The sequence below is a fragment of the Podarcis tiliguerta genome, assembly GCF_965153285.1.
Source record: "Podarcis tiliguerta genome assembly, chromosome: 12".
Lineage (NCBI taxonomy): Eukaryota > Metazoa > Chordata > Lepidosauria > Squamata > Lacertidae > Podarcis > Podarcis tiliguerta.
The window spans coordinates 32,622,078-32,635,017 of NC_139545.1; the positions used below are offsets into that span (position 1 = coordinate 32,622,078).

The 12,940-nt window shown below is 43.3% G+C and overlaps 1 protein-coding gene across 2 annotated transcripts in view; it reads right to left on the reverse strand.

Annotated features, from left to right (window-relative positions):
• The window catches only part of COL1A2 (collagen type I alpha 2 chain), a 70,763-nt gene that overhangs the window by 36,438 nt on the left and 21,385 nt on the right, over positions 1 to 12,940 (reverse strand). For both annotated transcript variants that reach the window (XM_083405315.1, XM_083405316.1), the window contains exons 5-16: positions 12,219 to 12,263; positions 11,636 to 11,689; positions 11,098 to 11,151; positions 10,386 to 10,439; positions 8,836 to 8,889; positions 7,250 to 7,303; positions 4,792 to 4,836; positions 4,224 to 4,277; positions 4,070 to 4,114; positions 1,855 to 1,908; positions 347 to 445; positions 92 to 136 (exon numbers count right to left, since the gene is read on the reverse strand). In XM_083405315.1, coding sequence (XP_083261441.1) covers positions 92 to 136; positions 347 to 445; positions 1,855 to 1,908; positions 4,070 to 4,114; positions 4,224 to 4,277; positions 4,792 to 4,836; positions 7,250 to 7,303; positions 8,836 to 8,889; positions 10,386 to 10,439; positions 11,098 to 11,151; positions 11,636 to 11,689; positions 12,219 to 12,263 — 657 coding nt within the window. The remainder of the gene's footprint in view (positions 1 to 91; positions 137 to 346; positions 446 to 1,854; positions 1,909 to 4,069; positions 4,115 to 4,223; positions 4,278 to 4,791; positions 4,837 to 7,249; positions 7,304 to 8,835; positions 8,890 to 10,385; positions 10,440 to 11,097; positions 11,152 to 11,635; positions 11,690 to 12,218; positions 12,264 to 12,940) is intronic.

Consider the following 12,940-nt stretch of genomic DNA (forward strand, 5'->3'; position numbering starts at 1 on the left):
AGAAGGAGGAGAACACATGTCAGAATTCTCCTCTGTAGCGCCACAGAAGCTTTTCCTATGGGACAATCCAGTTTGAGGCCTGCATACTTACAGCTGCGCCTTTAGCACCATTAATGCCGTTGTTACCAGGGTTACCCTAAGAGAGAGAAAAGGATAATGTTAGGGTTTAAATATATATGATCGCCTGCTCATGTTATCTAGGCATATTGGTTTAGGGGTTTTTGTGTGTGTGTGCAAACTGCTTAGATGTTTCTTTATGCCCAAGCGACATATATAAACAAAATAACTCAAAAGCAGATGCAAGGAACCACATTCATTGGTAGCAGAAGCTTCAAGGGTAACTTACTGGAGGGCCAACAGGACCGGAAGCACCAGGGAGTCCAACCTCACCACGAGGGCCAGCAGGACCAGAGGGACCCGTGTTGCCAGCAGAACCAACTTCACCCTGTTTGGGAAGAGAGGATGTGTGTGGTGAGCGCTGAGTGTTCGGTGTATGGTTCATTTCAGCACTTATTAAACCTATACTACTCTAATCAGGCTCAAAACAAAAATAAAACAAAGATAACATCCCCTGTGTGGCTGTCTCTGTTAAGATGAGCACTAGATAGTACAGTAATCATGACCCAATTGCGGCAAATAGTTCAGCAAAAGAGAAGATATGCTAGCCCTGTTGTTGCTATTATTATTATTTATTTTACAATCCTTACATTTGAGTTTGGATCATGTGATGCATTGCATCGAGGTGGATTTACGGCAGGGTGAGTAGTGCAGCCAAGAAGGGTGCCTTCTCAAAGCCTGGCAAGCACTTGCCCTGCTTTGGAAAGGAGGTGTTAGGGCTCTGACAGCGCCCTGGAGTCCTCCTGCCTCCTTACAAAAGCAGGGGAAGTGCCTACCAGGCTTTGGGAAGGAGGTGGAAGGGCTCTAGGGCCCTGCCAGAGCCTCACACCTCCTCCCCAAAGCTCAGCTTAAGCCTGTGCCCTCGCACAGGACGGCCTATTACCAAGGTCTGCCCCTGTGTGCTGGCATATGCAGGCTTTTGTGGATCTACAACATCCATATGAAGAGATCATATGCTGTGCCAGTGCCACAACATTAGACTTCCTGACAGAAAAGCAAGTGCTTTATCTTTCTCTCTAGCTAGGTGCACAATTTCGTTACTGCCCATCTTTGCCTGGCTATTACAAACCGACCCAATCATCATGACCACTAGGAACTATCTCAACAAGAAATAATTTCATCTGCAATTTCCGCACATGCCATTAATTTTTCTTGCTTACAGGAGGGCAAATGCAGTTATGCAAATCTATCCTAAGTGAACAGCTAACCACTGATCCCCCCCCCCAATGGTTTGGGGAAAAACATCACCAAATATCTCCCCTAATGCAAGATGTGTATTTTGGGCATAGGGACAGAACCAGTTCTGTCTCTCTGCTCTTTGGTCCAGCAAAGCCTTACATGAGCTGAAAGGTGTGAGGAGACGATTTTCACAAATCCCCTCCTTTGCCCTCCACACTGCTTACCAGAGGATGCCCTAGCTCTCTGGAGCAGGGGGCTGCAGATTGAAGGAGGAATTGGCAAAAGACAACCTTTCCTCCTTTTCACTAACGCATGCTGACTTGTGACCGTGGAGGGACACTACTAGATACAGCCCACTGTGTGGAACAAACCAAATAGCATTACACTTTTGCATTTCTACTGCTATTTGATTAGTTTAAAGAAAACTACAAATGGTCGCTGTGAATGTTTGTAGGTGGGAACAACCTGTATTCTTCTCATTGTACAGCTAAAGCATTGCTTGGCTTGAAAACATTTCGTTGAGCATCTGTGCCTGAGGGGGCAGAATATATATCATACCTTGGCTCCGGGAGCACCTGAGAATCCTGGAGCTCCAGCAGCACCCATGGGACCCTGTGAAAATAAAGAAAGAGGAAATCCTTCAAGATCTGCAGGTGCAAATAGTAGGCTGAGAAGGAGACAAAGGAAAGAGGCCAGGCCATAGGAATCAATGACCAGGATACATCTCACGGGATCCTGAAGCAACAAAGTGGATTGCCTACATGACAACAGACTTGAGTCCTAGAACAAGGTTTGAATCCGATCTTAGAGCCAAACGCATTAAAATGTCTCCTTGGGTTTTTGCACGCCAGTGCCCCCAAAGCAGGCCTGCAAAACATGGGACCCCTGTCAGGTTTTCCCAGCCCAGGGAGATGGCAAAGGCAGGAGGTTTCATCACACTCAGTTCTGACGTTTTAATCAGAACGCGGCATTTCCATCATTCCCTTTATATCTGATGTTCAGGCATAAGTGCTGCTGCTTATGTAGCCAAAACAGTACCATATCTGCACACAATGGAGGAGAATCAGCAGGGGGAGATCTTGAGGTCTGCAGAAGTACCTCCAACTCACCCCCTAACACCAAAAATACAACAACCAGGAAAAAGACCCTGTGTAGGAGGAGGAGAAAAAAATCCATTGAGGACTGAGCATGTTCACTGGACACAAAATGCCAAGAAAGGGGATATGGCTCAATACGTAGCTTGCTATGCCCATCATAAGAGGTGCCAGGGCATCACCGCTGACATTACAAGCATTGTGTCTGGGCAAATGCGCCTCTGTGTGTGCATGGCTCTAGAAACAAGAATGCCTTGTGCCTCTGTTTGGCCTCCCCTGAGCTAAGAACCATTTAAAAACCTTTAAGGTAGAATAAAGGTTGCCCTTGCAAGGATGTATTTTGCTGCTTCTCTGTTTAACATGCTTGCCTGGCTGTTATGATAAACAAGCACCCACTTTCTAGATGTTTCATTTAAAGGGGGGATGACAGGGGCCCAACACTGCATTAGTTACAAAACGAGAGAGCGCAATTTTTAGCATCGCTTGCAAAAGTGCAACAGAGTGTGTTAAAAAATTGAGGTGCTGTATATCCAGCCTTAGAGCAATGTACTAATCCCACTGGCAGTAACTGACCTATTCCTTACTGAGTTGGCCAGGAGGCAATGTGATTGGTTCGCTGCCTAGACTAGACACTGGATATTCCAGGATATAAAGCAGGGATGTGAAACGGATGTCACACAGACCCCTGTGGACATCTTTCTCCTGTGGTCAATCTCCAAATTCCCAAGGGCAGGGGCACTTGGAGTAATAAAGCCTCATGTTCCATTTTTGAATCAGCCAGTTTGCCCCCTTACCAGAGGCAGGAATGCTTGAAGAATTCAGAATCTGTGAATTCTTATGCAAACTGACCTGTTTCACACCTCCTGGACTAATGTGTGGCTCAGAAATGCAAACATCCTTTGGATTTTTCACATTTCTGCAAATTTCATAATACAATTCTGAGTTCAAAAAATGTATCCCAATGTGTTTATTAAACATTTTCATTTTAGCATGACATATGCTTGGGAAAGTGTACATTGAGATAAAGTATGCACTTCAATACAGTGGTTTTAAAAAATGGCAGATTAATCTGGAAGTGGGATGGAACAGACTTATTGAATGAACACATGCAAAATTGGCATGGAGCAGAAATAACACTGATTAATTCATCGCTTCCTAAGAGTAGCTGCTTTATAAGCAGTGTACAAGGCATATCTTTCTATCTCAGCTACTAAGCACCATCAGAAAACTGATGAGGAAAAGGGATCTTCAGGTATATATATATTTAACTACAGAGCCTGGATTCCCATTAGTCAGGCTGCTGAAGAGGACCAATAATGTCACTATCTGTGCGGGGAGAGCTCCCACAGCTTGTATGCGGCTTGGGCTGGCCAAATCCAGCCATCACTGCGAAAGCAGTCAGTCCAAAACACTGGATTTCAGTCTTGAGCTGAAAAGTCTGTGGAAGCACCCTGAGAATACTACTACGATTTTGGTCAGCTCTTTGATGCCTATCTGGAAATGCCAGATGTTTGTTTTTGAAACAGAAGGAAAGAAAGAAAAGATTTCCTTTTGTGCAACCGATAAAGGGCAGAGAGAAAGACAGGAGACCATCACACAGCGAAATCCCGGTGACTGGCGGGTCACAGTGTGTGTCGTTCATCAGGACAGAATGATAGAACATTAAAGTTTGGACTTACAGCGGGACCAGTGGGACCGTTACTTCCATCACTGCCACGAGCCCCCTAAAAGAAAACAAAGGTTCTCATTACATCTTAAATTCCTGGTACAAAATTGAAGAATCCAAAAGAAAGAAAATGGAAGCCACGTTGTACAGGTAGGGGAGTCACTTACAACTGCGCCAGGAGCGCCGACTCTTCCCCTTTCACCAGGGAGACCACGAGCACCCTGAAAGCAAAGGACACGCAAATCATCACCAAATATTTCTTTACTTCATTTAATAAATTTCTACAGCACCCTTCATCAGAGGATCACAGGGTGGTTTATGATATAGAAACTCAAAAATTCATAACGTTGTTTAACAAACAAAAACAATACCTAGCACAATATCATTTTCTTTCTAGTACTAGTAGTAGTAATAATAAGCTGCAGTGCAATATGAAGTATAGTCTAGTATAGCTTCAGTCTTTTCTCCGTTTCCACAATAGGGTGCAATGCTCCTGATTCAAGTTATGCATGCTCAACTCAGATTTAATTCAGTGGGATTGGCACACACCCAAGTGAGCAAAGGGCTGCAGATTTACTGCTGCCCTCAACACAGTTAAGTCATATATTCTAATCAAATAGCATCATTTCTATTAAACACTGAGAATTCCATGAAAGCAACTAGCAAACTTTAACAAATGATAACAGGATTTTTGATGACTTAATATTGTGTAAGTCACAGAGAGAAAATACTTACAGGTTGTCCGGGAGTACCATTTTCACCAGGGGCACCAGGTTCGCCCTGCGAATGACAAAGATTCTCCATTTAATCCATGGTTTAGGTTGTCCTTTCCTTGCAAGTCTTATTACTGACATAGCAAAAGATGCACTCAGAACGTTTACACTTCTGGCATTTAAATTAGCGCACAAAAGTTCATACAAAGTAAAGCCTCTTATCAGCTTAGTGATCTAGTTAGCAAAGAGGGCTTGTAGAAGAGGGGTAGAACAAATGTTGGCTGTAGCCCAGATAAAACGCGCGAAAGTAAAGGAAAAAGCTAACTGTGTGACAATCTTATGCCCCATTAATTTCATTGGAGCTGAAGTGTGACTCTTGGGACTGAGATAAACATGCTTTGCTAAAGGCAGCCACCACAATTGCATGCATGTGTCTGGACAGGTTGATCTATAAAGGTCTCATATACCATGAAGCTAACAGATGCACAGATTTCAGCCAAAGAAACTCTACTGGTATCTGCCAAAGTTGATACAGGCTGATGCAACAGGACCTGGGAAAAGGTCTAGCTTTTCTATCCGGGCTTTTGCACTCCCTCTCCTGCCATATGGTCACAAGGAAAGGCTTTGTACATTTTCTCTTCCAATTTCAACTAACCAGCTGAGGGCCACATGTGAAACTGAACCCAGTATTAACTGTAACTATGGTTTGTTGAGACAAACCAGCTTCATAACCCATAGCCTAAACTCAAATGGTTTCAAACAAGCCACAGTTAACATCAGCCACAGTTTCAACACAGCAAGCGATGGCTAATCGAAAACGGAAGCGAAAGCTTCCAAAAAGCCTCCTTGTGTCCGTACTAGAGGAGGAGGGAAGAGGGGGAAGATTAAGCTAAGCTTCTTCCTGACCCTCCCTGAGCCTGGGTCTTCATTTAGCTAGAAGGCCAACCCATCTCCTTGTGATCAGTACAGGAGGCCCCATCCCATTGCTTTGGGACCAATGGAGCAACTTGTATTTTTCTTAGCTTTCTGTTTCCATAGTTTTTTTGACTGAGAGTGGTGTTATCTACCCAGCTGCATTTCAAAGGGCCGTTTGGTTTGCTGGCTCCACCTCTGAGCTAACATGAAAACAGAAATTTGACAAAGGAATATCTGAGATTCCCAGCTGTAAAGCAAGTTTAAAAGCTCTCGTTTCCCACATATCCCATTTTGATACTTGCACATTTAAGTCTCAAGGACACCTACTAGCTTCAGTTCACTACAATAATGAAAGGAGAGGCCTGTCAGTGCAAGCCAATTCCATATGAGACATGCATTTGCTGGCTTGCCTCAACACATGATTCTCGCTATTTCTGATGTCCAGGCTGTGAGCACCATTTCTTTTGTAGGAAAAATGGCAGCAAGCATAGTCTAGAGGGAGGAGCAGCAGGCTTGGCAGAACACCAGGGTTTGCGGAAGTAAAGTCCACCCCCCGAAGGGGGAAACCCCCCCCTAAATTAGTCCAATACTAATGGAACATAGGAAGCTTGTAACAAATCAGACCATTGCTCCAGCTAGCTCAGTGTTATCTACATTGACCGGCTAAGGCTCTCCAGCAGGGTATCTCCCCAGCCCCACCTGCCAGATGCTGGGGAATAAACCTGGGGCCTTCTTATGCCAAGCAGATGCTCTGGCACTGAGCTATGGCGCCTCCCTAAGCAAAGCAGGCTCAATGACCACAGATGCTGAACTACTGCTAGGAGAAGCCTGTATTATTACATTTGTGTGCTGCCCATAAACTAAGAAATGGAAAAATGGAGGAGGAAGGAGAAATGGAATGACAGAAATCAGGAATAGCAGCATTCCACACTATTAACGTTTACTGCAGCTCCCGCTGTTTTTTATTTACATATGTATTTATTGGGATTTCTAGTATACCACACACAAAAGGAGAAAACAATAAACCTGCAGGTACTAGAATTCCACCCTTGTCCTACATGCACACACAGAGTTCATGAGCAACTCAGGCAGTGGCAGGGGCAAGTTCAAACTAGCCACATGGTTTAGGGGATTGGTGAGTTCAAAGTTTCTTATAGATGGAGGCTCCTACTGGCAATCCCGAGTGTCGGAGTCAGAACCAGAAGTGCAGAGTTCTTCCACCTCCTTGGATCCCCAGATGTTGTCAGACTCCAACTCCCATCAGCCCCAGCCAGCTTAACCAAAGGTTGAGGAAGGCTGCTTAGAGCAAGCTGGCTATTTATTTCATCTTGCTCCCATGCTAGAATTTGGACCTGTGAGACTTTCCGTTGTGTCCATGTATCTCAAGGGCTTAGTACCAAATTGCTGTTGTCCTTCATTTATAGCATAGGCTGATTTTTCTTAGAAGGATAAAAGCCTACGAGAACAAAACATGCACGCAGGAAATAAAACAGAAGGGCTGCCATGCACTCTGTGCTCTTGCTGGAATACCCATGTAACGTATATTAAAATTAAGTCATTTTTACCTTGTTACCGGGAGCACCAGGTTCTCCTTTCCGACCATCCAAACCGTTGTGTCCCTATGTTGGAAGAAGAAACACCGATGGGTAAAGTGGCCCCCCTAGTCCCCCCTTTTAAGGAAACCATTTCTTTATCACGCAGTGGTTGAAACACAACTCTAGCATTGCTCTGCATTTACCATATTGGTTCCCCCACTTGAAGAGGATCATCGTCAGTTAAGGAGGGACACAGTTGTCCTTCCTTAACATGGTTTGGTTCTGGTCTGCATCAGACCCAAACTTTGACAGCCCTCTTCAGTTCGTATGTTTTTTAGCTTTATAGATGACTATTACTGCTTTTCATTATTTATATAGTGCCTTCAACATGCATATGCTTTGCAGAATACAAAAGGGACATCTTCCTCAAAAACCTAAAATTTGATACAGAGTGAAAAAACAGAGGAGGGGGAAAGTGGAAACAGGCAGGGACAGTGCAAGACTTGGGGAGAAATGGTGCCAACGATGGCCTAACCAGAGCAGGGCCTAGCCCTGCTTGTGGCAATGACAGCCTGTCACTGTTGCTTCTTCTGCCACTGCTTTCTCTGTCACCATTCACTACCCTCCACCAGGCCCAGAGACATGCTTCAGTGGTGGAAAGGTGCTTTTAAATGGGAGAAAACTTGGCTCCCATCCATGGTGGCCAGCTGCCATCTTAGATTACCCAGAAAGCAATGCTCTAGGCCCCATACCTATGAAATCTATTTCATAGTTCTGTAGTCCTACCTAGATAATATTTCAGAGACCTATGCATTGGACGTTACACTTTGGATAATTAAAAAATGCGAGTGTCCACCGGGGATGGGAGTTGAGCTTGGCTCCCGTACAAAACCAGCACTGCTGCCTGCCACTGACAAACATCTGAGAGTCTGGCAGGGAGGGCAGTGAAGGATGGTATGACTAGGCTAGTGGGCAGGTGCCCTTGACCAGTGCCCAATGTGGCCAACATTTGGCGCCAGGCCTGGAAACAGGGAAGCAACACACAGTTGTTTAGGGAAATGCCTTTTTTCTAAAGGAGAAAAAAACTGGCCTTTCTCAAGACAGTTAGAAAGGGCCACAGTAAACTAGGGGAATGTGGCAGACTAGGTGAACAGTGGCCATTGGCTGTTTTGATGAAGCAGTTACTACCACTTCCTTCGGGTGGAGATGGAAAGTGGTATACGGGCTTCTTTTTGGTCTGCACTTTAATACTTAAAACTACACTTTAAAGTGCCGATTGTACATTCAAAATTTTGTCAATGACATATCACAGATGCATGCAGGATTTGGGGCTAAACACCCATTGCCATTCAAATGGCGTGTGCTTGCTGCATCATGTGATCAATAATGTGGGGCAGGGCTTACCTGCCCCCACCCTCAAAAATATATTTTATTCAAGTTGGCACCCGTGATGAAGACAGAAGCTTTCTTTATTGCCACCTTGGCAAACAAGCCTTAGGCTTCTGTCTAAGACCAGTAGTTGCACAGAATAACACACAGCACATGCTCTGAGCATACCACAGGTGTATTAACTGTCACCACCCTTAATTTTGTTCCTGTTTCAGTCAAATGCTCACCCTTATTCCTTTGAAACCAGGCAGACCAGCAGTTCCAGGAAAGCCACGAGTACCCTGGGAGGGAAAATGAGAGAGAAGGCTTAACATCTCAAATAAAAGCTGCTAGACAAAGTACTTGGGTGCAATATGTTAGTCCCAGCCACCAAAGTGAGCTGCTTGCAAGTCTCATTGCTACAGTCGCTGATCCCTCTACGCACTGCTTTTGCCTTTGGGTCAGGAAGCTGGCATGACACATAAGCCTATGAAGCTGTCCAGACTCATACAGAGTCAGACTATTTGTGCATACGGTCTACTCTGAGCAGCAGTGCTCCTTAAGCAGAGAGCCTTTCCCATATGCTACTGACTGTTTTTAGCTGAAGATGTTGGGGATCGAACCTGAGACCTTCAGCATGCAAAGCACACCTTCTGTCATTGTGCTCTAGCCCCTCCTTTGTCTTTACCGGAGGGGGGGGGGGAGGTTATTTAGTCCAAGGGCTCCTGGTTGCTGATCGCTAGTATAAAATGTTCCAAATTCTGTTCATTTTATAGACTTATATGCCACACAATAAGCAAAGTATCTCAGGAGTGAACACGGCCCATCCATAAAATTGCACAGAAGTACTTAATATCAGTGATCGATGCAGAAAGATGGAAAGACACAGCCCTATCCACTATAAAAGAATGGCTGATAAAACTATTGGACTTGGCTGAGATGGCAAAATTGAATTAGAGAAAAATAATTTACTGACATTTGTTAAGGATTGGAAATTTCCTATGGACTTTTTGCATGAAAGAGAAAATGATCTTAACACCTGGTTTATAGAAGATAGAATGGTTGGATCTTAAGGAATGAATGTCATATCATATGTAGCTGCAGGACAGAAAACCAGAAGTTATTTTATTTTTCTTCTTCTTTATCTTTCTTTAGTTTCTTCTCTCCCCCCCCCCCATTTTCTCTTTCTTTAGGTTTCTCCTTTTCTTGTCTTTTCTTCCTTCTGACTTTGCTCTCTAACAGATTAAGTAGCTGTTTAATTTCAGTATATTATATTTTAAAAATACTTGGATATGTATTTTTGTATACCTTTGAATAAGTACCAATAATGTTTTTTAAAAAATATTGGTATGCATTATCACATCAGATAATTTACTTGTTTAAACCGAAGGGCCTTAAACTGGAATTTGAAACAAATTTTTATTATTTTTTATTTATATTATTTTATTCTTATTTATTGAATTTATATAGCACCCTATACCCAGAGGTACTGTTAATGCTTGTTTAATAGTAATAGTCTAGAGTTCCATAGCTTAGGAACAGATACACTATTACCATATTCCTTGTAGAATAAAAGTGAACATCATGTGGCAACCTTCATAGTGCTGCTCTCTAGCTAGATGTTAAGATCCAGGAGGAGTAAATAGCTAGAATCTCTGCCTTGGCGGGAGGGTGGCATTGTACGTACACTAAAACTACTGGTAAGGAGCGGTGGCTGGTAATTTAATTTCCTATCCTGCAGTTATGCAAGCAGATTTAATCAGCAGATTAAACAGGCAACAGAAAACACAAAACTCACCTGAGGTCCAGGAACACCCCTCTCACCAGGTCGTCCAGGTTTTCCAGGATGACCCTAATGAAACATTAGACGAGATGACTGAAATCTTTTGTGTGCAAAAGCAAGTGAGCTGCACATATTTAACACATCTATGCAAGGTATAAAAAAAATAATAACTTAAAAACTGACTAAACATGCAGCACCTTTCCCTCAGGAGACATAATGTCACATTTGAAGGCTATATTTCCTCCGATATTTTTAGGACAAGAACTTATGATGGAGGTGGTATTTAAGGTACTTATATTAAAGGGTAAGTCCTACTGAAATCAGAAGGGACTTACTTCCACTCTGGGATTGCACTGCACATTTCTTAATTTCACAAAATGCAGATTTTTTTGGAGATACTTTTCAGAAACAGAACAGTTGGGAAATCCAGCTTTTTTAAAAAACCGAACTGCTTCTGGGTTGCAGAATCCATTAAAATATCCTTAAAACTTTTAATACACTACAACGCAGTGGTGGCATTCCAGTGGAATTTAGGAAACATGTTTGAGCAATCAAAACACATGGAAATGGAGCTTTCGTACCAGAAGTGATGGTTACAAGAGTGTTGGTGGGGATGGAACACAGAGGGCAGTCCAGAACAAATGCTGATAACCAATGTTTGGAAAAGGAAATAGCTCCTACTGTTTCCCCCTCCCCCACCAAAATCCCAGTTCATATGAATACTTACATCTTCACCAGGCTTTCCAGGAGGACCCATTGGACCACGAGCACCTTGGGGACCCTAGTGATGGGGGGAAAAAGGTTCATTTGAAACAAAACAATAGTTCTTTCATGCTACATATGATCTAGTGACTTGACTAAGCCAGAGTTCTAGATCTGAATTCTTTAATCCAAGCTTGGGGTGGGCGGCTCTTTTATTTATGGCTTCTGCGTTTCAAAACAAATCAGAAGACTTGGTGTTTGGTCTGATATCAGCTCCCCCAGCGGTCTCAAAGAGTTGCAGAAATCTAAAGCCTACCTGTCTAGCAAAAACCCTTTGTCTCCCCTCAAGCTCTTTATGTTTTCCCACTCTGCTTTGAGGAAACCAAGCAGGCGTGGGCTCTAGCAGAATCAGAACTCGTTTCTTGCTTCTCCCACCCTTGCTAGCTTGCAAAGGAATCTCAGATAATAGGCCCAAACTTCAATCTGGGGGAAGGGCTACATTGCAAATGGGTATTTCAGAATTCCTGTCATTCTCAGAATAGAATAAAAAGGGTTCCACTTACTGTTTGACCAGGTTCACCGGGTTCACCAGCATGTCCCGCGTGGCCTGGAGAGCCCTAGAAGCAAGCAAGGTGGGTGACAAAAAACATTTTATACGGTTTTGAAAGTTACGTGTGGGAAAAGCAAGTACTATTCTAGCAATGGGGGTGTTTGGAGAAGAGAACTGGGCAGGGAAGCAGAGTGAGATTTGGGGAGTTATAGGCTGTGATTCAGGCAAATGCTGGGGTCCTTCAACCCAGACCAGTCTAGACCAGACCAGGTAGACCAGTGGTAACATGGAGAGATACCAGGCAAACACATTGTGTGTTTTGGGCCTTCTGGGCAAGAACACGAAGATGCAAACTGGGAAGGGAGCCAGGAAACACTGAAATGAGAAAGGTCATGGCTCCTCAGTTTGTAAACTGAGAACTATATCAGGGTAATGACAACAGCAGTCCTGGACCTGTCAATATAGGGCACCTCTTATACATGTGGGGTTACCCGCTTAGGGTCTAGTCAAGGCAAAACGTGTGTAACTGATGCTTTCTGCATGTGTATCAAACATATCTCTCTTCCTACTAATGGCTGTGTTCCAAATATACTTACAGGGGGTCCAGTTACTCCAGGAGGGCCTCTGGGTCCCATTATACCCTGGGAAAAGTTAAAGAAATAGTTAATATACTGCAATAGTAAAATGATGGTCCAGCTAGTGGTTTCGGTATCACTTAGGCTGCAATCCTGAGCCACACTTACTTGGGACTAAGTACGATTAAACGCAATGGGCTTACTTTTAAGGAGACATGCAAAGGACATTTTAGGCACTGTTAATCATTTGCCTGAAATCAAGATTAAACCACAGAGCAAAAAAATTGATAATAATATTATAATAGTCTTAGATTATATTAGTAGCATAGCATCATAAAGTCAAAGCTGTATTTTCCTGTGTTTATCTATTGCTAGCATAGTACTAGTACTAGCACTAATTGAAATTTGCCTCTCATCCTTACATTAGCATATGTAATTTGCCTTAAATGCTATAGATATTGTACAACCTTCCCCAACCATGTGTCTTCCAGATGTTTTAGACTACAAAGCCCATAAGTCCCAGCCAGCATTGGCCAATGGTCAGGGATGATGGGAGTTGTGGTCCAAAAGATATGGAGGGCACCAGCAGATGTGGGAAGGCTAATATAGTACATATGAACAGACTCCTATTCAAACAAGGGAAAGAATTAAAATTTGAGCTTTAGCTTGCCTGAAACGTCTCAGAAAAAAATTATTCATCTACTGCTTTATTATATTTGCCTGCTTTTACGTTTTTATGATTT